The sequence below is a fragment of the Egretta garzetta genome, unplaced genomic scaffold, assembly GCF_000687185.1.
Source record: "Egretta garzetta isolate BGI_Z169 unplaced genomic scaffold, ASM68718v1 scaffold448, whole genome shotgun sequence".
NCBI lineage: Eukaryota > Metazoa > Chordata > Aves > Pelecaniformes > Ardeidae > Egretta > Egretta garzetta.
This window is the reverse complement of record NW_009260497.1, coordinates 1,981,220-2,002,743: the sequence shown is the minus strand read 5'-3', so window position 1 is coordinate 2,002,743 and position 21,524 is coordinate 1,981,220. Positions and strand designations below refer to the sequence as shown.

The window sequence follows — 21,524 nt, the reverse complement described above, 5'->3', positions numbered from 1 at the left end:
TACTGGTGTGGCATGGTGCTGAAGGCCTCGGTAGGGCGAGACGTTGGCTGCTGCCGCTTCTCTGGTGTGTGCGTTCAAATAAGCCGTGCTTTGAGTTGAGTATGACACCTTGATAAAGGCCAGGAAATGCTGGCAAGGAACTCAGTGGCTCCTGTAGGTTTGATTTTGTTTTGTTTTGTTTGTTTTGTTGGTTTTGATTATTTAAGGCAGCATTTTGACAGTCAGGGTGGGGGTAGTTCTTTGTTAAATAGTCCTATTGGTACAACTTAGCACTTTCATGACCATGGCTCTTTTGCTAGCACTGCTTGTCAAAACCTTCAAAAACAACTCAAAATTTTGAAGTCTCTTTCTCTCTCTCTCTCTCTCTCTCTTTCTCTCAAACTTAGTGTCAATGATAAGGTAATATCTGTCTCCTGCCTTAACTGTGTTCTTATTGATGCTTTACATGCCTGGGAAGTGGGAGTGCTGCAGCTGGATAAAGTAACATGACGGAACATGCATTGCTGCTGCACCTGAAGGCTATAGGAATAGGTGACTTTTCTCGTTTTCTTGAGTGTGGTTGTTCTCTCTGGTAGTTACCTTGTGGAGAGGTTTGTTTGTCCAGGTTCCTTCTGCTGAGTGGGGTGGCGCTTCACTTACCTGAAGCCTTGTTTCCATGTCTCTGTCAGCTGTAGTACCTGTATTTGATGGCCAAATCGCTGTGAAATGTTGATCTCAATAGCTGCACAAATAAAATCTGTTTAGCGGGGCAGAAGCCAGGGTTTGTGGACTCGGTTTTTTTCCTAGTTCAGGCTGTATAACATACCATGTGCACAATACTTGCCTTCTGCATGCTGCTTAATTACTTTTTTTGGCTGTTACCCAGTCTGAGATTCTTGAAGGGAGGACTGGGCAAAATACTGTTCTTCTTCAGGGTAATGTTCGTGTCCCTTTTCCAGAGGACAAAAAAGCCTTATCTTCATTCCATGGAATTCTGCCCGGCTTAAACACCTTCAGGTTTTGTATCTATCTTGCACGTTGGATTTTGTAATATGGAGAATGTGGCAGGGAGAAAAAAGGGGGCGACACCCCCCTGCCCCCTAAGCCCCTTTCAAGCATAGGAGTAAAATATATGTGTAGTAATAGAGAAGTCTTCTAGGAATCCCACTTACTTGGGGTGCACCAATTTAACTTTTTAAAATTCTGTTATCCTACAGCCGACTTTGGTTTCTGTGCTCAGATCACTCCAGAGCAGAGTAAGCGCAGCACTATGGTTGGAACTCCTTACTGGATGGCTCCTGAAGTGGTCACACGGAAAGCCTATGGCCCCAAAGTGGATATCTGGTCTCTGGGCATCATGGCTATTGAGATGGTGGAAGGAGAACCCCCGTACCTCAACGAAAACCCCCTGAGGGTAAGAAGCCCAGATATGGCCAGAACTGTCTGTGGGTGTTTACCATATGAACATTTTCAGTAATTGTTCATTAATAGTATGTACATTAAAAAGAAAACAAAGCAAAAAACACCAACAACCTTCAGCAGTGCAAGAAAATTCCTCCACAAGGAAGACCGCTGTCTTGAATTTGCAATCAGCCCTACCCTGAATTTTTCTGTTTAGATGATGGGTACCTGCTCATAACTAAAGCGTTGGACTTTGAACTCGGTCTTCTGTGATAGTTTAGGGAAAGTAAATAAGTAAATCCATTAGGTCATGAAAAACGCTGCTTGTGGCAGAATCTGATCTTTTCTTTGCCAAGGTAAGTATCTGTTGCCAAAAGATTTTGAACGTTATTTTGCTACTGGCAAGAATAGGTCATGACTGCCAAGAATTGTGGCATTTTTACAGCTTTTAATCTTATAAGGGAGAGGAGAAGTAGGCTGCAGAGCCCTTTCTCATCTACACTAAGGGATTGCCTCTAGGCAGGTCAATCTGGCATCTTGTAAAGATTTGGCTTGGTTATGCAATATTCCTCATTTTACAGGCTTTATATTTGATAGCAACTAACGGCACACCAGAGCTGCAGAACCCCGAGAAACTGTCCCCAATATTCCGGGATTTCTTGAACCGGTGTTTGGAGATGGATGTAGAGAAGAGAGGATCAGCCAAAGAATTGCTACAGGTGAGAATCAGCTGCTTCTCACAGTCTAAGATACAGAAGCCATGAGTAAGGTCAGCCTGTGATAAACTGCACTCTAGACTGGCGCTTTTTTTTGTGTGTATTTTCTTCCAAAGATTCTAGTGGAGAGCAGTTGGTAAGAGCTACAGTCATCAAAGATTGTCATATATATTCTGAAGTCTTTCCGTCAGTAATCTGTCCCTTCATGCTGGGACTGCTAAAGCATCTAGTGGTTTACAAACTCACTGTGACAGAGGCATTGAAGTGAGCAGAACGGGACTGAGAGAAGACGTTTGAGCAGGAAAGCTCTTTGTAGGGAATTACTGGAACCGGAAAGGCTCCTTTGGGGCGAGTATGAATGATTCTCAGGCTTGAGATGCTCTGGATCTGTCCCTTCAGGAGCTGGGCGTTGATAGCTGTGTAGATGTATGGTTTCTACTGGCCTTTTAAACGGCGTTCTTCACTAATGTACTGTGTTTCTCTCTTCCTGGCAGCATCCCTTCTTGAAACTGGCCAAACCTCTTTCTAGCTTGACGCCACTGATCTTGGCAGCCAAAGAAGCAATGAAGAGTAACCGCTAACATTACTGCCACAGCCTTCATCTTTTTTTTTGTTTGTTTGTATTTTACAAATCTTTATAATATATGAAATTGTTACACTTCTGGGGGGAGGGAAGGGATTTTGGGGGGGGGGGGAAACATCTGCAAAAGGGAAGAAACTCTCATCCAGAAGACACCCAAAATAAATTGTGGTGATTCTATGGATCCCTGTCTGGGGTCTGGAAGGAATTGAGGACTGAATTACTGGCCTTTTTTTTTTTTTTTTTTGGTTCCCCAGACAGCCCAGAAATGCCACTTACTGTGCTTGGGGTTTTAAGGGTTTTTAATGACTTCGCTGTAACAGCTCCCATTCATTGTACCCTTCTGGGTACTTTCAATACTTGAATGACAGATTCAAGCTTTCAGAGAGCAGTACTAATTTTACCTGCTGATATCTTTCACTCTCCTCTTCCTCTCCTCTATCTGTTGACTTTTAGATGGCTCTAGTAAGCTCCTGTATGACTAGATTCACGGCAAGTGTGACACATGTGAAGGTACATCTTGCCCCTCACTTCTCTTCTGGATCAGCTGTTACTGTACTGTAGAATTGACCAACTTGGCTACTTACAAAATCTTAATGTATCGAGATGTGTTTTGCTTTTTAAGATGAATATGGAGCGAGGGGGAAGAAGAAGTATTCGGCTCTTTCATACGCCTGTGCTCTGTGGACTTTTAATCAAAGATGCGGCCCCTTTGTTGAAACTTAATGATTGGTCAAGTCTTTGGGCATCCATTTATGGATATGTAGGTAGGGGTCAGATACTTTATTTATGATCAAATGATCAGCTATAGTCAGGGCAAGAAAAAAAACTAGCTGTCTTCCTATCTGCTCTTTTTTTTCCTGTTAGACTTGCTGGCCAGAAGCTTAAGGGATAACGTGCTTGGTGCAGTGGGTGGTTCAAAAACACGTATTATATCTGTGCTCTGACTTGGGCTTTGGAAGTTATGCTGGTGCCTTTGACTTTTTTATTTTACGTTTCCCTTCTTTGTATCAAATACATTTTTGTATATGTTGTAATTTTTTTTTTCCCATAGCAAATAATGCCTCAACCTATGGAGTTGTCAGAATTTAAGTATTAGAGCTATTTTTTCCTATTTTGTATGTGCTCCATTTGTACTAATGAAATCAGAAGAACAAATAATCAGATCTGAGGACACTGAAGATAGAGGATTTTTTAAATATGATTCAAACAGAAGATGATGAACACCTGGAAATGCCAAAGCGCTGTTCTGAGATGGCAAAGGCGGAGAGGGGAGAACAGTGCCATCAGACGTTCATGGGGCTTCTTTGACCAACTGGTTCCAGGCTGAGGAGATGCGATGTGTCGCACCGATCCTTTTGCGCTCTTAAAGACATTGGACCAGCTAGAATGGCTGAAGTCAAACATTCAATGCAAGAAAAAGTGCGTCCCTCTGAAGGACAGTGAGCAACTTGAGCGGTTATGTTCTTGGGATGTTACCGGGGGCAAGTGTAGAGGAGCCCGTGCCTTGGCTTCTTCTAGTGCTACAGTCTATGCATTTCAACTTCCCCGACAGTTTAACGAAGAGCCAACTGTAGTTGCGATGTGCCAAACGGTTCTGTGAAAGAACAACCATTACTTTAGTGGAATTTGGTTGTATTCCCAGTGGGGCGGGACCTGGGACGGATAGGGTGATGGTTGGAGGACCCTGAATAAAAATGTTTTGCACACTTTTACAAGCATTGCTGGCAGAAGATAGAAGTCATTTTCAGATAATTTCGGTATTTGTATAGTGGTAGAGGTATCTATGTTTTGGGGACTGGTAGCCGAGGTATGACAAAACCAACTTCCAGCTGAGAGCGGCAGGCCAGAAGAGCAGAGGCTGTTTGTGGGGACGATGGAGGGGAAGCAGGGCCAGGGTCTCGCAGCCTCTGCTGCGACTCACTAGCTTCTAGGAAATGGCATGGTACCACCAAGATGCAGCTCTGTGCAGGGTGCTGTGGTTACGGCTGTTCAGCTTCCATTCCGCTCCGGCATGGTAGTAAAAATCTATGTCTGGTAAATGATGTTAACTGCTCCATCAGAGGAATAAATCCCTCTAACTGTAAGTGTAAGAATAGTTACGGTTTTAAATTCGAGGCAGTGTCTCATTCCAGGTGAGTAAATCGAGATGCGTTTCACAGGCAAAATGTATTCCGAGCCGTGGACACCGTAAGCCCTGTGATGGCAATGCCCCCGGCTCGCGTCCGTCTGGCTCCCCAGTCGAATGAAGCAGCAAGGAGGCATGGCTGAGGAAAAAACCCCAGCCTGTCGTACTGATGATTCCCTCTTTGTCCATTGCTGGCAATGGACTTGGTGAAACTCCTTGTGCCAGAGTTAAACTGGGAGCTTTTCTTTCTTCTTTCTTTTTTTTTTATCGCTTTTTTTTTTTTCATTTCTGGATGGCACAATCTAGACAATAAGATAACTTGCAATAAATATAGGTTTTTTTTAAAATAGAAAACCCATGAAATCATAAGTAATTTTAACTTATTACTTCACTTTTATTGATGAACAAAAATGGTTTAAAACATATATTAGAAAATCTGTCCAATTTAGTCTACTTAGGAGATGATTTCCAAACTTTTCAGCCGTCTTAGCTTACAAAACTTGGCCCAGTCCAGAGGTTACCAAAACGTGTCTCGGCGCTTGCTACGTGGCCCAGAATGCTGTTTAGCTCTGACGTCGAGAAGTGTCTGCATCTCCCCTTCCCCATGCAGCAGTTTTACGTGGTGAGGATTCTCACCCCCTGCTGCCAGAAATCGGGGCCAGAGATGGAGGCTGGCAGGAGAAGAGAGCCAGGAGGAGGTTGCCATACCATGCTTTTGTATTTTAGGGGCTTTTCTAACGGTGTCAGCAAGATTAAAAAATGCAAGCCATGTTTTTTTCCCCCTGAAGGGAGCAGGTTAGTGTCTTTCGGACTTGCTGCAGGGCTGTTCTGCACTGCTGTGTCACTAGGGCAGACGGAGACAAGCCAGAGTTTGAGTAGACGATGATAAGGAAGGGATTGTGTCTGAAAGTGCTGGGATTTGCTCTCTCTTGGGTGCCAGTGTAAGATCCCGAGTCAGATTCTAACCAAATACTCACGGGGATACATACGATGGCGTGGTTAATTGGGTCTGTGGAGCCAGGCACCTTAGGGCTTGAGTTGTGAGCTTGTAGGGAATGTGCGACTCCTGGGATTTTTCTTGTTATCATAGAATAAACCAGACTTTCCATTGAAAGCAACTGCGGTGCTGGGAATGTGCGCTTTGACCTGCCTTAGGTGTTAACGAGACTAATTGTAGGCTTCCCGCTCCCCCCCTCCGCCCCCTGGCTCTCTGGTGCAGGGAGGTGCAAAAGGTTTGGCTAGAGGAGGCGGGAGAGGCTGGGTGCCTTTGCCAGAGGGGATGGTGGGTGGGCCGGGGTGGGGGCAAGAAGGTCATTAAGGGTCTCTCCAGCTGGAGTTGGATAGATAAACGTCTCTGGTCCGTTTTTCCCCCTCTGGTCCTCATGCTGTCAATGGAAATGGAAGTAGGTGCAAGCTTGCTTTTTTATTTTTTTAACTGTCTTCAGATTTTAATGTTGCCTTTTTGTGTAATTTAATCCCATCATGTTATTTAATTGTTACTGCAATATTAACTACTGTATTTGTTGACTTTGTTTAATAACTGTTCTTTCAGGGCTAGAAATAAACTTTTAAAAAACATTTGGATTTTTTTCCCCCCCTTCCCCGCCACAAGTTTATACCTTTTAAGAGTAGCTGAACAGAGTACACGTTCAGATGTCTTAATGAGATTAACAGAATGTATTTGTAATTAAGCTTCTTATGAATGCTTTAATTATGATGGATATCATTTTATGCTATACTAGCCTGTCCTGTTTCTTCTAAAATGTTATTACTCATCAGCATCTGTACCAACCTCGTGATAACGGCAAGCTTTCCTCGCCACCGCGTGCCACTGGCAGATGCTTGTGCGGTCCCGCAAAGTGCTCCAGATCACTGACCGGAGGAGAGAGCTCTGAAATGCCCTTCTCACCCACCGTGGAAGAGAAATCCCTTGCCCCTGCAAAGGGAGCAAAGCAAAGACCAGCCTAGTCCTTCACAGTTATTTCTTCCACCTTTGCTGTAAGGTCGCCTTTTGGTAGTGACTGGGGTGGGACTGATGGGCCAGTAAACCATGATCATGGCAATATGACAATGTTCCAGTAATGATTCCAAACAAGACTGCTTTATTTTGCACCGTCAATAGTGTCTGGAATCCTGTATATAAATGTTACGGCATGGGAGATGCGGGGAATGAGCTGTCCTGCTGCCCACTTGGAAGACGCCGCTCCTGGTTCTGCGCCATCCCCCCTGATCGGCGTTGGTCCGACAGAGCCGAACAGGGCAAGGACGCTGGGTGTCACAGCTCGCCTGGGACTTGGGGTGAGAGCGATGGTGCCCATTGGTAGGCTGCAGAGACTTGTGTTTTTCATCAAAACTGCAAAAACTGCTGCGGTGTGTTGACGCGGCAGCCTAGCTGAAGAAAAGGACATCTATAAACAAATTTACTTTGGGGTTGAGACCGGTTCAGTGGAAATCTGGATGAAGTTTCTGTCTCGGTTGTGAATGTCAAGGACTCGTTGTGTTGTGTGTTTCCCATGTGTTATTGGGAAAGCATCTCTGCCCCTTTCTTGCATGTTGTACAAGCTTTGCTCATACCACTGACAAAGGGAAATGAAGAAACCACTCGTCTTCGGAAGCCTTTTCAACCAGACGTGAGAATGTTGTTTTGCACAAAGCACTGTCTCTTCAGGTTAATGAATTTGTTGTAGTATCTTTGTCTTTATATATAATTGACCCTTTATGCATTTAAACTGATGTTCTCTAACTCTGCATTTAAGTGATTTTGCATTTAATTTGGGGGAAGGGGGGGTGTGAAAGTAGACGAGAGGAGGGAGAAGGTGCTTAGTGGAAGTTGTTAATTATCTGGATATTGGTACTTGGGCTGCTTGAAGGAGAGCAGGGTTTTGGCTGATGTGGTTTGCACGAGTTGAAAGTTGCTAAGTCCTTGCTTCATCCTATTAAGTCTTGTGTGAACTTGCTCATCCTTTGCATACACCTGGCTTAGACTAAAACCAAGAGCAGCCCCATCTTTTTGGATCCCTTTATTCAAGATCGGGCATTTAAAACATTGTTCTTCAAGATGGTGAAGTTGGGGGGCAGCGATTTCTCCCCATCGGGGCTGCTGTTTGGCTGTGGTGAGTTTACCGCAAAGCTGAGGGCAATAATTTGGACAGGATGGCCGAAAACTGAACAGGATCTTAATTTCTAATCAGCTTTTTCACAGTGGTGCCTGCAGAAAAGTGTTTGGTTTCGGCACAATTTGCATGGCTCGTGTGCGAGCCTGCTCCCCAGGGTTTGTACAGCTGCATTTTTTCCCCCCCCCCTTGTTTTTATAACTTGTGTTTTGCTCTGCAAATTGTTTTAAATAAAAATAGCCATCCTCAGTCACGTGGGAAAGGTACATGACACTGTGCTGAGCTCGGCTGCATTCCTAATGTTGCTCTCCAGTTGCATGGAGGAAGTGGGTTTTTCCAAGAGCTTTTTTTCCCTGCTTTGAACTCCAGCCGAAGGAAGGATTGATTGATTTATTTATTTTTCTTGAGGGGGAAAATACCAACCAGTGAGAACAGTGAATTTCTGACTGCAATTCCTCCAGCTGCAGCCTGTTAGGAGGGAGGAGGGCAGCGCTGATGCAGTGTCTCATGCTGTCCTTCCCTTATTGAGCTGGGGATGCTGCTTCTGCCCCTTCCCATCTGCAGGGGGAATATCTTCCAGCTCACCGTAACATCACCCCCCAACCCATTTCCCTGATAATTGAAACAGCCGGGAGGCACTGATGATTTTTTTTTTTAAATATTTTTTCTTTTTAATGGGAATTTTATTTTTTCTTTTTAAGGGGATTTGCCCACTGGGAAGTTAATGATTGCTCATTCTCTTTAGGACACTAAAAGGCCACCAGACTTCTGCTTTGGAGAAGATGTGTTGAGTTGGTAGAGAGGAGGATGAGACTGGGATAGCAGAGAGCGTTTCAATGCATGCGCTCCAGTTTCTGGTGTCTTCTGAAGGTTTTGTGAATATGGGATCTGGTTCACTATGACCACGGGTCAACAGAGATGATGCTGGTGCAACTCAAGACGTCTCCACAGGGATGTTCTGGATGGGGAATGGGGCTGATCTTCCCAAGGACAGATGTCCCCCTTGAATTCAAGGTTTCCAGTGCCGAGGATGATCCATCTTTGTTTTTTCCTCCCAGCAAATGCTTGTTCTAAGGATTCGGGTCTTTTCTTGTGAAGCCCAATTAACTCATGCCTCTCCTTGAGCCCTTTTGGTCTGGCTGCTGGTGGGAGCAAAGCTGCTGCCGGGTTTCTGCTGCCTTGTTGTAGCAGCTGACAACGGGGCTGCTCTTGGAAAGCTCTCACCCACTCCCCTGCCCAGTAAAACTCTTATTAAATAACCTTACGACCGTGTTCAGCTTTAGCTGTTGCCTGTTTGGGCGAAATCAGCGTGGCGGGGGGGAGCCAGCGTGGTTCTGTTCAGCTTCTGTTACCCTTCTGTGTTTTCAGAGAGCATTTATTTTACTGAACTGTGGAAATGCCAGCTTGTTCCTATCCCGTGGCTAAAAAAAACCCATTTAAAATACCTACATTTTAAGGTGGTGTTCCTGACAGCCCTGAAAGGAAAAGACCCTGATGTTCCAGCCACAGAAAAGTGGTTTTCCATGCGGGTATCTGACAGTCTTGTTTCTAGAGGAGCAGCTGAGCTGAGCCGCAGGGACACTTGGTTTTGCCTTTGCAGTGGCCTGAAGATGCTCATACCCCAGTCTGGAGCTGGAAGCCTGTCCCCTTCGGCCATTGGATAGGAAAGGAGCCGCTTGTCACTGTGGTGGGATTATTATCATCCTGTAATTACCCTCAGAAGCAACAGCTTCCCAGCTCCTTTCTCCAGCCTGGGTTAAGTGTCCCACAATTGCAGGATGTGCCATGGGCATAATTACCGGCAATGGATGGGAAATAGTTTTTAAAGACCTCTGAATATTTACTCCCTAAGGCCCAACTTTCAAAAACACTTGAGAAGAAAGGAAAAATCAGTTCCTGGGAGGAGGAAGAGGTGCTGAGATTGTTTTTTGTTGTTGTTGTTGTTTTTTGGGTTTTTTTCCCAGTTTTACCACGGGTATCACAACGTTTTCCATGTCATGGCTGTGCGTGGAGGAAGGGGACAGAATTCCAGAAGGGCAGGGGCTGGCAGGGCCCTCCAGAGATCACCCAGTCCCACCCCCCTTCTCAAGCAGCCTCACCCAGAGCAAGGTGCACAGGGCATCATCCAGGTGGAGGTTGAATATCTCCAGAGAAGGAGACTCCACAGCCCCCCTGGGCAGCCTCTGCCAGGGCTCAGTCACCCTCACAGTAAAGAAGTTCTTCCTCACGTTCAACTGGAACCTCTTCTGCTTCAGTTTGTGCCCATTGCCCCTTGTCCTGGCACTGGTCACCACTGAGAAGAGTCTGGCTCCATCCTCATGACACCCACCCTTCAGATATTTGTACGTGTTGATGAGATCCCCTCTCAGCCTTCTCTTCTCCAGGCTAAACAAGCCCAGCTCCCTCAGCCTTTCCTCGTAGGAGAGATGCTCCAGTCCCCTCATCATCTTTGAGCCCTCCTGTGGGCTCTCTCTAGGAGTTTCTCATCCTTCTTGAACTGGACAAGACCATGCACTTGCTTTTTAGGCGCTAGCACATGGTAGCTTTCTCTTGGAAGAGTAGCCAGAAATATTAGTGTAAGGGATGTGTGTTAACCCTTTTTTTTTCCTTGTTGATCCGGGTGAACTCTGCTCAGTGACCGAGACACTCTCCAGGGGGAACCTGTTGGAAAGCTCTTGTCTGCTCTGTCAAAACCCTCTGAAACCAAGGTTGAAAGGCTGGTCGGAGGGACTGAGATGCAGGATGGGAGGATCCATGGCATTCCCCTGTGCAAACTGCCCATCTGCATCCCATGAGCCAGCCGTTCTTTCCCGGGGACTTGGGTTGGCATCGCTGGGTCCTTGTAAGGTTTTGTTTCTAAAGATGGGGGTTTGGGAAAATGCAAAAGTAAGGGAGATGGAAAGAAACGAGTTGGGTCATGATATGTGAAGTTTTTGTGGTGATCTGCAGTGACACATGGTTTCATCTGACCAAAGCTTTGTCACAGCTAGAGGTGAATTTTCATGAGGGAAAAAATTAATTTTCTGAGTCTTTTAAAGCACGTTTCATCTTCCTGTGTTCAGGCAAGGTCATCTGCTCACTTGAGGCAAAAGATGCATGCTCATCTTGCCTTCTGGAGAGAGGAATTAGATAAAAATGGTAAAATTGTGATTACGTTTTGAGGCAGGCCAACGAAAACAGGGCAGTTCTGGTGGGGAGGAGGGGAAGGCTTGGACAATGTCGCTGTTTGCAGCGTGATCCCTCTCCCTGCTCGGGCTTGCCAAGGTTTCCAAAGCAAGTGCCGCAGTGACTGGGGACCAGGTACCATCCCAAAACCACCCTTGGGTGAGCTCTTGGTGATGGCCATGACTGTGGGAATGAAGGTGAAAGGAAGGAGGGAGTTACAGGAGGAGATGCTGAGGCTGGCCCTGACCATCAAACATCTCTAGAAAGCCCTACCAAAACATGTTTCCATCCCACTGCAGCAAGGGCTATAAGGGAGAGAGGCGGAGGAGCTCTGACGCCTTTGAAGCATGTGCTCCTGGTTTGCAGGGGTTGGTTTCAGTTGCCGTATCCAGCTTGAACTATATTAAGTGCCTCATCCCTGGGTCAAGCACGCTTCAAACCTGTCTTTCCTGGCAGTTTCTGTATAAATGACCACAGGGGGTGAAATAAAATGGCATTAATAAAAGCTGTTGACTCCTTGCACGTGTTACGCTGCCGATGGGGCGGTGAGAGGAGCCTGCGTTGCCCACCAGTGTAGCCGGCACATGCCCTGGGCATGGAATACGGAGCACAATGGCCCCGATGCCCAGCAGCTGCATCACCATAAGATCCGCCACTTGTTCCCAGGATATCGGAGCATGCCCTGGGCACGTTTACCCCCACAGCATGCCGGTGATGAAGGAGGTGCTATTCTGACTGTAGCAATGGGAAACATGGGCTTGAGGTGGTGTAATTTCTGCTGCAGAGCAGGGAAGTGACCCAGCAGACATGTGATGAACTGTTCATGCTCTGTTAATGATGAGTCCCTGATACTCTGATGTTACCCAGCCCATCCCACCCTTCCTGCCGCAGCCTGCGCTGTTCCTGCACTTTCCAGTGCTCACCGTCCCCTTTATTCCTGCAGACCCCCAGCGCTGGGAGCCCAGGGGTCCCCCAGGGACCTGGCAGGAGCTGGGGCAGAGGACGCAACCGCTGGAGCAAATGCAGCATATTTTGTCCCCTATGATTGCCGTCAACTCCATCGTGTATTCAAAGGTCTAACCCAAATGTATTTAGGTGGTTAGATGTCGTGGCTTTCAGAAGTCACCACGGGGTGGTTTTGGTGGAGCTGGGAATGTTCCTATCCCCAATACAGGGATTGCCAGCAGGAGGAGGGGAAATGTCACTGCTGCTAAAATGCCACCTTGCAGATCAATGTGAAATTAGTGCCACCAACAAACAAGGCAAGGTCTCACTCAAGACAAGGGTTGGAAGCAGTAAGCAAGCCAGGCTTTCAAATTGGCCAAAGATGGGCTTTGCTATGGCTTAGAGTGGCTCTGCCCTGGAGAAATGTGGAATTCTTGCATTGCTGGCGTTCTAAGAGTACCCTTTGCATCCCAGGCTTTGGGCTTGGGGAAATAAATTACGTTTTATGGTGCTAAGTAGAAACAAAATGAAGGTTTTTGCTGCTGGAAGGCCCTGAGCGGCTCTGCAGAGCCGCCGCAGGCTCTTGGATAGGAATGCTGGGGGTTGGCGGCTCAGCGACGGCACGGCGGGGATAACACAGGGGCCCTCTGGCTGGGACAAACACCTTTTTTTTTGTTTCCCAAGCCTGTCGGGCTGCGCCACGTTTGCTTACCTGCGGCTTTATAAAGCGGAGGTGCGGAAGCTTTCTCTGCTTCCTCCTGGGGTTTGGTCTGCTCTCTCCCCCCAGCGCAGCCTTTGCTATGGCTGGCCTGAATGTCTCCATTGCTTTTTTTTTCCTGGTTGTTGGGGTGTGCCAGGCGCTCAGGAGGCTTTCCAAGAGGCTGCTGCCTCCTGGAGCATACGGCTGCCTTGCCAGAGAACTCGCTGGCTCGTTACAGTTGTGCATGAGCTGCCTTGAGCTGAGGATGCTGGTGGAGATCGGCCCATGGGGTGGTGGCTTCGGCCCAGATGTGGTCCTGACTCTGCTCTTTCTCCTCTTTGTGGTTCACGGCGCCTCTTTTGATGGAGCATCTGCCAACCCGACTGTCTCTCTCCAGGAGTTCCTGCTCCTCGAGTCCAACCTCCCAGCAACTGCGGCCGCGCTGCTGGCCCAGGGTGTGGGCATGGGAATGGGCTGGGCTGTCACCAAGCTCTACTGGTCCTGGGAGCTGACACAGTTCCACCTCATACAGAACCTGATAGCGTCAGAGTGCAGCTCCTCCATCCGCACGTCCACGCACCACGCCACCTTTGTGGAAGGTACCTGCTCTTTCCTTTTCCACCTGGTCCATCTCAAGTTGCGACAGAGCCACCAGATGTACCGGGTCCCTGCCCTGGCCATGACTGTCACCTTCCTGAGCCACACAGGTGAGCAGCACCTACCCTTTTCTAAGTAATTTAGAAGAATACCTGATTTGTGGGGGAGAAATGGCCCCTTCTTCACCTTCCAGGATGTGAGAGAGAACGATTACCAAAAGGTTTGTTTTCTACTTACTTTGGGGAATATTCATTTTGGGATGAAGATGGCAGTTTAGGATATCTAGGCAGCAGATGAAATGGTGGCACGGGAGAAGCCATAGCTTGCCCCAAGACTGGGAGCGCTGTCCTTGAATGTCCCCTAACGCAGCCCCTCCATCCCGCGCTGAGCTCTTCTGCTTCCCACAAAGCTTGGCGCAACGAGGGTGGGATTTCCCCGTGTGCTGCTATTACAGACCCCGAATATGCAGCTGCCAGCGCTGGGCAGCAGAGGTGCTCCCGGAGCCTCTCGCAGGCAGGAGGGGTCCCGGGTCTCCTGGTCCAGCTCTTTGTTGATCTTTCGAAGGATGCAAGCGAGACTGATGGCTGTGCTTCTCTTCCCATGCAGCCGGGCCATTCACGGGCGCCTTCTTCAACCCTGCCCTGGCCATAGCCACCACCTTCCACTGCTCGGGGAGCAGCTTTTGGGACTACATGCAGGTTTACTGGCTGGGGCCCCTCGCAGGTGAGATCCGCCAAGGAGGTGCCGGGGGGGCAGGGGTTGGGATCGGGGCAAGGGCAACGCAGAAAAGCTGGGTGTAACACAAACCCTTCCTGGCAAAGGGCTGAACTTGGGTCTTGCCAGGGGCAAGTGTCCTTACCTGTCCCCCTTCCCGGTCACTCAAGTCGTCCCTTTGTTATCCATTTTTTTTTTTTTTTAATCCCATTTCTACATGAGACAGAGGCAAAACTCTCCCTGGGGCCAAAGTTTGGGGAAGATGAAGCAAAGCTATTTTAGGGCAATGATGGCCTGAGTTATGCTATTGAGGTTGTCCACAGCTTGAGGATGGAGAAGAGGAGGCTGAGGGGAGACCTTATGGGGCTGGAGCATGTCCAGAGAAGGGCAAGGAAGCTGGGGAGGGGTCTGGAGCCCAAGGCTGCTGGGGAGCATCTGGGGGAGCTGGGGGTGTTCATCCTGGAGAAGAGGAGGCTGAGGGGAGCCCTTATCGCTCCCTACAACTGCCTGACAGGAGGGGGGAGCTGGCAGGGTCGGTCTCTGCTCCCAGGGAACAGTCAATGGGATGAGGGGAAACGGCCTCAAGTTGTGCCAGGGCAGGTTTAGGTTGGATATTGGGAAAATATCCTTCCCCGCCAGGGCTGTCAAGCACTGGAAGGGGCTTTCCAGGGGCGGGGGGCAGCCGCCCCTGGGGGGATTTAAAAGCCGGGCAGATGAGGTGCTTATGGCCAGGGTTTAGTGGTGGGATGGCAGGATTAGGGGAACGGTTGGGCTTTGTGAGCTTAAAGGGCTTTTCCAGCCCAAATGATTCTGTGATGATCACGGGGAGATGGATACGTGCTGCCTAGAATGCAGAGAGCGGGGAAAGGAGGCTGCTGGCATGGTTTATGGCCCTTTTGGGTCAAAACAAGCCTCAGTATTATATTAAGGACAAAATGGTTAAATTCTCCTTGAAGTAACACAGCAAAGGCCTTTTAGATACTGTCAGTGGGGACTTCAGTGGTGCTGAGCTACATTTTGGTCGTAATGAAGGTTGTGGCATGGGCCTGAAAACCACTGCTCAGCCCTGGAGAAGCTCGATGCAGCACATGGAAGGGGTCCGTGCTCTCGTTTCAGGGATGCTCGCTGCCCTCCTGCTGTACCAAGGCAATCTCCCACGACTCTTCCAGAAAAACCTCCTTTACAGCCAGAAGACCAAATACAAGATACCCAAGGCAAGGGTGGCGGCACACGTGGAGGGTGACGAACCACGGGGGAGGAGGAAAGGGGGGAAGAGCAACTCTGAGCCTCGTGCCTGAGCTGCAGAGAGGGGCCAAGGAGCCCCTGCAGCCTCCGTCTTGGGAGAGGGTTTCCCGGCACGGAGGATTTTGCTGCTTGTCCCATCCAGCATCCGCCCTGACCCTTCGGTCCCTACCGCAGGGTGAAATTACTATTTTTTTTTAAAACATTGCAAAGGAATTGGCCGAGCTGACCTTGCAGGATGTCTGAATCCCTGTGCGCCTTTGGCATTAGCTTTAAAAGTCTCCCTGGAGAGCCCAAAATGTTTCAAGCCTGCCTTGCTAGCTCGAGGGGGAACCTAACACTTTTACATAAATTGCTGGTTGTCTTGTATTGCCAGGAAGCTTACGGAAAGTCAGGACCATTATGCGGGTAGGCTTGAGCAACTCCAGGTTATTGCATCGTGCAACACTTGAAATAACCTGACTGGGTTTCTTGCAGCCATAAAAAAGAATAACCCAGTAACTGCCTTGGAAACTTGGGATGAGGAGGAAGGAGGCTTTTATCTTTCGAGTTACAAAATGGATATTGGTCAAAAATTGGTGTTCTTTGAGCTAAACTGAGGTCCCTGAATTGCACAGGCTGAACCTGGCAGTTCTTGCAGAGGAATTTGAAATGCTCCAGGGCAAGGGAGTTCTCTGGCCGCAGGAGACTCTGCTCCTCTGTGGACACGGTGTTTAGCCTGGGTTTCGTGCACTGTAAGGCATCAATAAATGGTGCACAAAGTGTCTGTGGTTAAAAATAATGAGACCCAGGCAGCCGGTACGGAGCCGGTGTGGGTGAGCACGCGCATTCCCCGGGGTTCCTTCTGTGGCTATGTGAAATATTCCTGAAGATAAAACGACGGCTTGTGGAAATGATAAAAAAAATAAATGTTGTGATTGGCGTTTAGGTGAGTGATGTCATTCCTGTGAGCTCTGCAGGGGGTGATCAGCCCATCTGATCCCTGAAAATGGGAGCAGCCGTGGAGATGGCCAAACTGACACTGCCCTGCCTGCTGCTTGCTCTGGAAGGGGGTAACCTGGGTGGGAACACCTCGATAGGTAAACAGGGCTGCCCCAGGCAATGCCGGGGCGCCCCATGGGTGTTGCACCCTGGGGGTTTCTCTGGGGCAGGAGAGCAGGGGCTGGGGCAATCCCACCTGCAGCATCCCTGGAGCAGAGCTGCTGGGCATGGCTGGATGCTGAGCCATCGCCCCTGCCGAAAACGGCCCGTTCCTGCACTTGGCAGCAAACACCTGACTTTGCAGGGCTTCTCTGGGCAGAAAATTCCTGATCTGAATATATCCTTGATGTGCGACAGCTTTTCAGAGCTTCAGATTGTGGGGTGTGTGTGGTGGGGCATGCTGTGCTTTTTGTGCCACGCTCTGGTTGTATCAGTATCCCTGCCCTGGGACACCTTGGCAGGAGCTTGAGCAGGGAAATCTGCTCTTACTTGCTGAGTTCCAAATGGTGAATAAGGAAGAGGTACCCGATTAAAATCCGGAATGAACCGAGAGCCCGGGAAAGCGTCAGATGCAGGTTTGGTACCCAGACCCGCAGTGCACCGTGGTGCCAGCCCTCTGCCTCCCCGCATCCCTGCTACGTCCCCTGTGAGTTTTGGGGGGATGACCCTGCCTACGCTGCCCATGGGCTGCCCATCTCCCCTGCGTGCATGGGGTGAACCGCAGGCTGCCCAGGAACCAAGAGGGGAGTGGGACCTCTGCAACCATGAGACCCCACCGCGTCCCAACAAGAGAAATGAGGGAAGGGACCAGTGCCTTAGAGGTGAAACTTTATGGAATAAACAATGCCTCAAAAACCACACAGCAAATGCCCCCAAACCAATGCCCCCACATCATGCCCTGCTGGGTGCTCGGCACTGCCTGGTCCCTTGCAGGGAAGGGCAGTGGCAATGCAGGCTGGTTTTTATCCTGGTTAAACTGTGCGCGCCTTTGGGTGGGAAAACAAAACCTTTGAGGCTCTACGTGGCTGGTCAAGGGGGAGCCTGGGATACTCAGATCCCCCTGGAAATTTTTTTCTGAACCTCTTTTGGTTTGTGTATTGTGCTGAAAATCCCGAGCTGGGGCTTCCGTTTATCCAAACTGATTTGCTGGCTTGGCTTTTGATTTGAGGATAAGAGTGTTAAGGTTGTCTAGCCTGCCACAGCCCATTCTGGGGGTATTTTTCTGTAGAATATTCCTGCGGCTGCTCCAAGTGTTGGGACGGGGTGTCTGGCTGCAGAGATGGTCACGAGACATCTCCCGGATGCGTGGGGAATTTAACTTACGGTCTGACCCCCACGGTGCTGGCAGCAGCTCTGGGGTAGGACGCCGATCCTATAAATGCAGCTTATCAGCACAGCATCTGAAGGCAACGTGTAACCACAGAGTCAGGGCAAAAAAAAGCTGATTATTTTTTTCATTTGAGGTCTGGTTCTTGTTATTTTTAATTAAGAGGCTGCTTTTCCAGTGCGGTGGAGTTAAGGCGTAGTGGAGGAGAGCTGGACAGACAGATTGGTTCCCGAGCTGTAAATCAAGCTCTGATTTCCAGCTGGACCCTGCACTGTCGTGATCTCTGGTGCGGGACTGAGGGCTTGGGCTGCCCTCCTGGTTCTGCTCCTCACTGCTGGAGCCAGTGCTGCACAGCACAAAGCCCTGGATCACCTCCTCCAAGGCTTTGGCTGCCAGATGGGGGCTTTGCCCTGCTTGCTCAGGACCTACCCTGGAGGAGCCGTGTCATGTTGAGCCCCTGGGACCTCCCGTTGCGGCCCGTCCCACTCCACAGCAAGGACAGCATGTAGCACCCAAGAGCTCGTGCGTGGGTCCTGCGCAGGGAGAGGTGGCCAGGGGCTCTGGTGGGCAGCAGCGTCCCAGCCCGCCTGCCCCCCGTGGGGCCAGAGCAGCCCCTGAGCCCAGTAGGTGAGCGCCTCGCTGTCCTCAGCAAAGGCAGCTGGAGAGTGGCGATTCCTGGAGGGGGACAAGGAGGCTTAGTTTTGGGAGCCCTCCAGCCTGTGCTGTGGGGCGTTGCCCTGCCGAGAGGGTGCGGGCCAGCGGGGCTGAGGGTGCTTCTGGGGAAACTGCTTCTTGTAGAGCTTGCTGCTGTACTGCAGTTCTGGGGTCACCAGCCGCCGGCACATGCGCTCTGTCTCCTTATCCAAGCCCTGCTTGAGGTTATAGCCCAAGATCTTCGCCTTGCCATGCTGCAGCGGCTTCAGGGAAGCGTCTTTAATCTCCTTTGGGGCCACGCTGCCCATCCCTTGCAGGCAGGTCCTCGCCAGCTCCATCTGCCTCTCCCGGAGTGCCTTTACTTCCCGCTGCATGCGCTCCCTGCCGATGTCTCGGTCAATCCTTTCCCAGAAGGTCCTGTTGAAGTGGGTGTAGATTTCCCAGTCCAGCCTGTTCCACTCCTTGATTTTCTCCACGATGGTGTCCGAGAGCGGGAACTTGGTGCTGCTGTCCCTGGTGTTGAGCGGGAAGGAGACAACGCTGTCCAGGTCCCAGCACATAATCTCCTTCAGCAGCACCATGGACTCATCGAAGTACTCAGAGATGAGGAGCAAGTCGAAGGACGCCTCGATGGCCTTCAGCATGAGTTGCACCCGCTCGGCTGAGGCCTCTCCGTCAGGGTTGAAGCCAAAGTCAAACGTCATGAGGTTCCTGGCGTAGTGGCTGTTCCTGTCTGCAGGGTTGTAGTAGTGGTAGGGCTGGCTGAGGAACTCCTCCAGGCTGTGGGCGCGGGAGAAAGCTGACGTGCCCTTGTAGTATGCGAAGGAGGACTCCATGAGATGCACAGGGTTCCTCAGGATGGAAAAGTAGATGGCTGAGCTGGACACTACTTTCTGCACCTGCGGAGGAAAAAAAGGAGGTTTTAAAGGTGGGGTATCACCGGGGCAGGTTTAGGTTGGACATTGGGAAAAATTTCTTTCCTGCAAGGGCTGTCAAGCCCTGGAAGGGGCTGCCCAGGGAAGGGGTTGAGTCCCCACCCCTGGGGGTATTTAAAGCTGTGCAGAGGAGGTGCTTAGGGCCATGGTTTAGTGGTAGGATGGCAGGGTTAGGGGAATGGTTGGGCTTGGTGAGCTTAAAGAGCTTTTCCAACCTCAACGATTCATCAAACCTGTTTACAGAAGCTGTCAGAGGTGCCCATAACATGCAAGGTCCCTGGGGGCAATCCTGTTTCTCTTTAGCTTCATCCCCAAAGAGTTTACATGCTTTGTGGGTGTCCCACCTTGCTCCCCACGAGCCCCTCTCTCCCTCTCCCGTTTCCCCCTCCCAATGTGTCATGGCTCTGCCCCTACCTCCGGCTGCAGGAACCGCATGTGGTGGCAGAGGATGTTGAACTGCCGAGGGCTCTTGGGGGAGAAGCCCCTGACAAACCTCGCCAAGAAATGACGTGGGTAGAAAAGCTGGTTGCCACCCCCAATGGGGAAGGCGAAGGTGAGGTTGTGCGTCTCGCCAAAGCGGAAGAGGATGTTCATGACGGTGCTGCTGGCACTCTTGTGGACTTTCAGGAAAACAACATCAGTCTTGGGCTCACATGTCTCCCCTTGCAAGGAGACCCCTCTGGCCTGCTGGCCTTCTCCAAGTGTCACCTCCTTAACCTTAGAGACTTCTGTCCAGCTTGGGGAAAATCTCCTCTCCAGGCCTGTCTTGTAGAAGACCTCTGCCTGTGGAGGTTGGGCTGAATTTGGCATGGCGTGTTTAAGCAAGCTGCTCCCCTGACGGTGGGGAGATCCTATGGCTTGGGGCCAAGGCTGGCTCTGTACCACCACCTGCATTGTTCCTGCTGGTGATGTTCTCCTGAGCTCCTCCATGGGCTTCCCATTTGCAAAGATTATGAACTTGTTGGTGACAGCATCATCATCTCCCAAGACTTCGGAGATCCTCCCAGGAAGGCTTGGAGAAGGATCCTCTCTTGTTGCTTTTCTCCGGCTGGGAAGCTGAGATTTCAGCCTTGTGGATGAAAGATGGGCTTTGGCCTTCTTGTTCTCCACAGGTTGCCACATCCAGTGCTGCTCTTGGCTGCCTGGGCTGCTTTCTGGTGGGGTCTCCTGGCTGGAGTACAGATGCATCTGGAAAACATCCTGTGCGCTCTCATTCAAAGCAGGGTCTGGCACGGCCTTCCTCTGCCAGTGCAGGGAATTATCCTCCCGCTGCGGGTTGGGGGTCTGGAGGGCACAGCCGGGCTGCTTCTGGCCATGGTCCGTGGTCTGCTGCAGGGCACGCTCCAGCTCGCATTGGCAATTTCTGTAACAACAGGGAGGATGTGAGGCTCAGCTGCAAGGATGGAAGGAGCATGCAAAGAGGGCAGCGCCTCTGCAGCCCAACCAACCCCTCTCCCTGCAGACACCCTGAAGTGTGTTCCCACCTCTTTTTTGGGGTGGGTGGCATTGCTGGTGGGTGTAGGACTTGGCTACTTCCCTGGGAGGTTGGTGTGAGTGCAAGAAGAGGACAGGTCAGCAGCGATGTGCTGATGCCCCTGTCCAGCTGGAGTGCTGTGGGCTGGTGGAAAGAGGCAAAGCAAGAAGAGGCAGGGAGAGAGAAGAGTAGGTGCCCTGGAGAAGCTGGAGGAAAGTTTGCAGATGACACCAGACTGGGAGGACTGGGAGGATGCTCAAGGGCTGTAGGGTTTTGAGGCCAGACAGGACAAAGCCCAGAGCAGTCTGGTGTGGACCCAGAGTGGTCTTGGCTCTGGCCAGGGCATAGGGGTTGGACAAGAGAGCCCCAGAGGGGTCGTCTCCCACCTGGTTTCTCCTTCCTGTCTAAAGACGGCACTATTGGGTGGTTTTCAGGAGCCCACCTCAGTGGTCAGTGAAAGGCTGGAGGATGAGGCACAGGTTTGCAATCCTCCTTGGGACCTACTTGGCAGGCTGCAGCTTCTCCATGACTTGAAGTGTGACCAAGAGGAGGATGAGGAGGCTGAAGAAGACCCAGAGCCGGACTGGCTGGCACCTGTATATTGCTTTCAACTTCCTGCAAGGAGGCAGATATTTCAGACCATTAGTAGGCAGAAGAAATGTGTGCGTGTGAGGCAGGGGGGGAAGAGGCCTTGAGACTTTGTTTTTAATTATTTTTTAAGGTAAGGTCACATTTTTGTATGTGGAAGAGGTGCAGAGGCAACGATAACCAACAGACCTCAGCGGTTGTGCTCAAGCAGTGTAGCCTAGTGGAAATTTCCAGCTGAGATACAAATATCGCACCGAAAGGCAAACAGTGATAACTGCAGACTCC

The 21,524-nt window shown here is 50.1% G+C and overlaps 3 protein-coding genes across 6 annotated transcripts in view; 2 read left to right on the top strand and 1 right to left on the bottom strand.

Moving 5' to 3' along the window:
- The window catches only part of PAK2 (p21 (RAC1) activated kinase 2), a 41,218-nt gene extending 31,997 nt beyond the window's left edge, over positions 1–9,221 (top strand). For 3 of the 4 annotated variants that reach the window (XR_004842730.1, XR_004842729.1, XR_004842728.1), the window contains 4 exons: positions 1,197–1,393; positions 1,962–2,099; positions 2,591–7,472; positions 8,663–9,221. Coding sequence is in view for 1 of the 4 variants with exons in the window: in XM_035899957.1 (XP_035755850.1) it covers positions 1,197–1,393; positions 1,962–2,099; positions 2,591–2,677 (422 nt within the window). In the remaining 3 variants the exon portion in view is untranslated. Of the gene's footprint in view, positions 1–1,196; positions 1,394–1,961; positions 2,100–2,590; positions 7,522–8,662 lie in introns of those variants that run through there. The other variant, XM_035899957.1, reaches the window with a different exon arrangement.
- Positions 9,222–12,827: 3,606 nt separating this feature from the next.
- Positions 12,828–15,336, top strand: LOC104131320 (aquaporin-12). The gene is made up of 3 exons (XM_009644479.1): positions 12,828–13,434; positions 13,931–14,047; positions 15,155–15,336. The coding sequence occupies exons 1-3, from the start codon at positions 12,828–12,830 to the stop codon at positions 15,334–15,336; spliced, it is 906 nt and encodes a 301-aa protein (XP_009642774.1).
- Positions 15,337–18,283: 2,947 nt separating this feature from the next.
- Positions 18,284–21,524, bottom strand: part of LOC104131319 (galactose-3-O-sulfotransferase 2) — a 4,207-nt gene continuing 966 nt past the window's right edge. Inside the window, exons 2-4 of the mRNA XM_009644477.1 lie at positions 21,156–21,266; positions 19,592–20,540; positions 18,284–19,141 (exon numbers count right to left, since the gene is read on the bottom strand). Coding sequence (XP_009642772.1) covers positions 18,284–19,141; positions 19,592–20,540; positions 21,156–21,266 — 1,918 coding nt within the window. The remainder of the gene's footprint in view (positions 19,142–19,591; positions 20,541–21,155; positions 21,267–21,524) is intronic.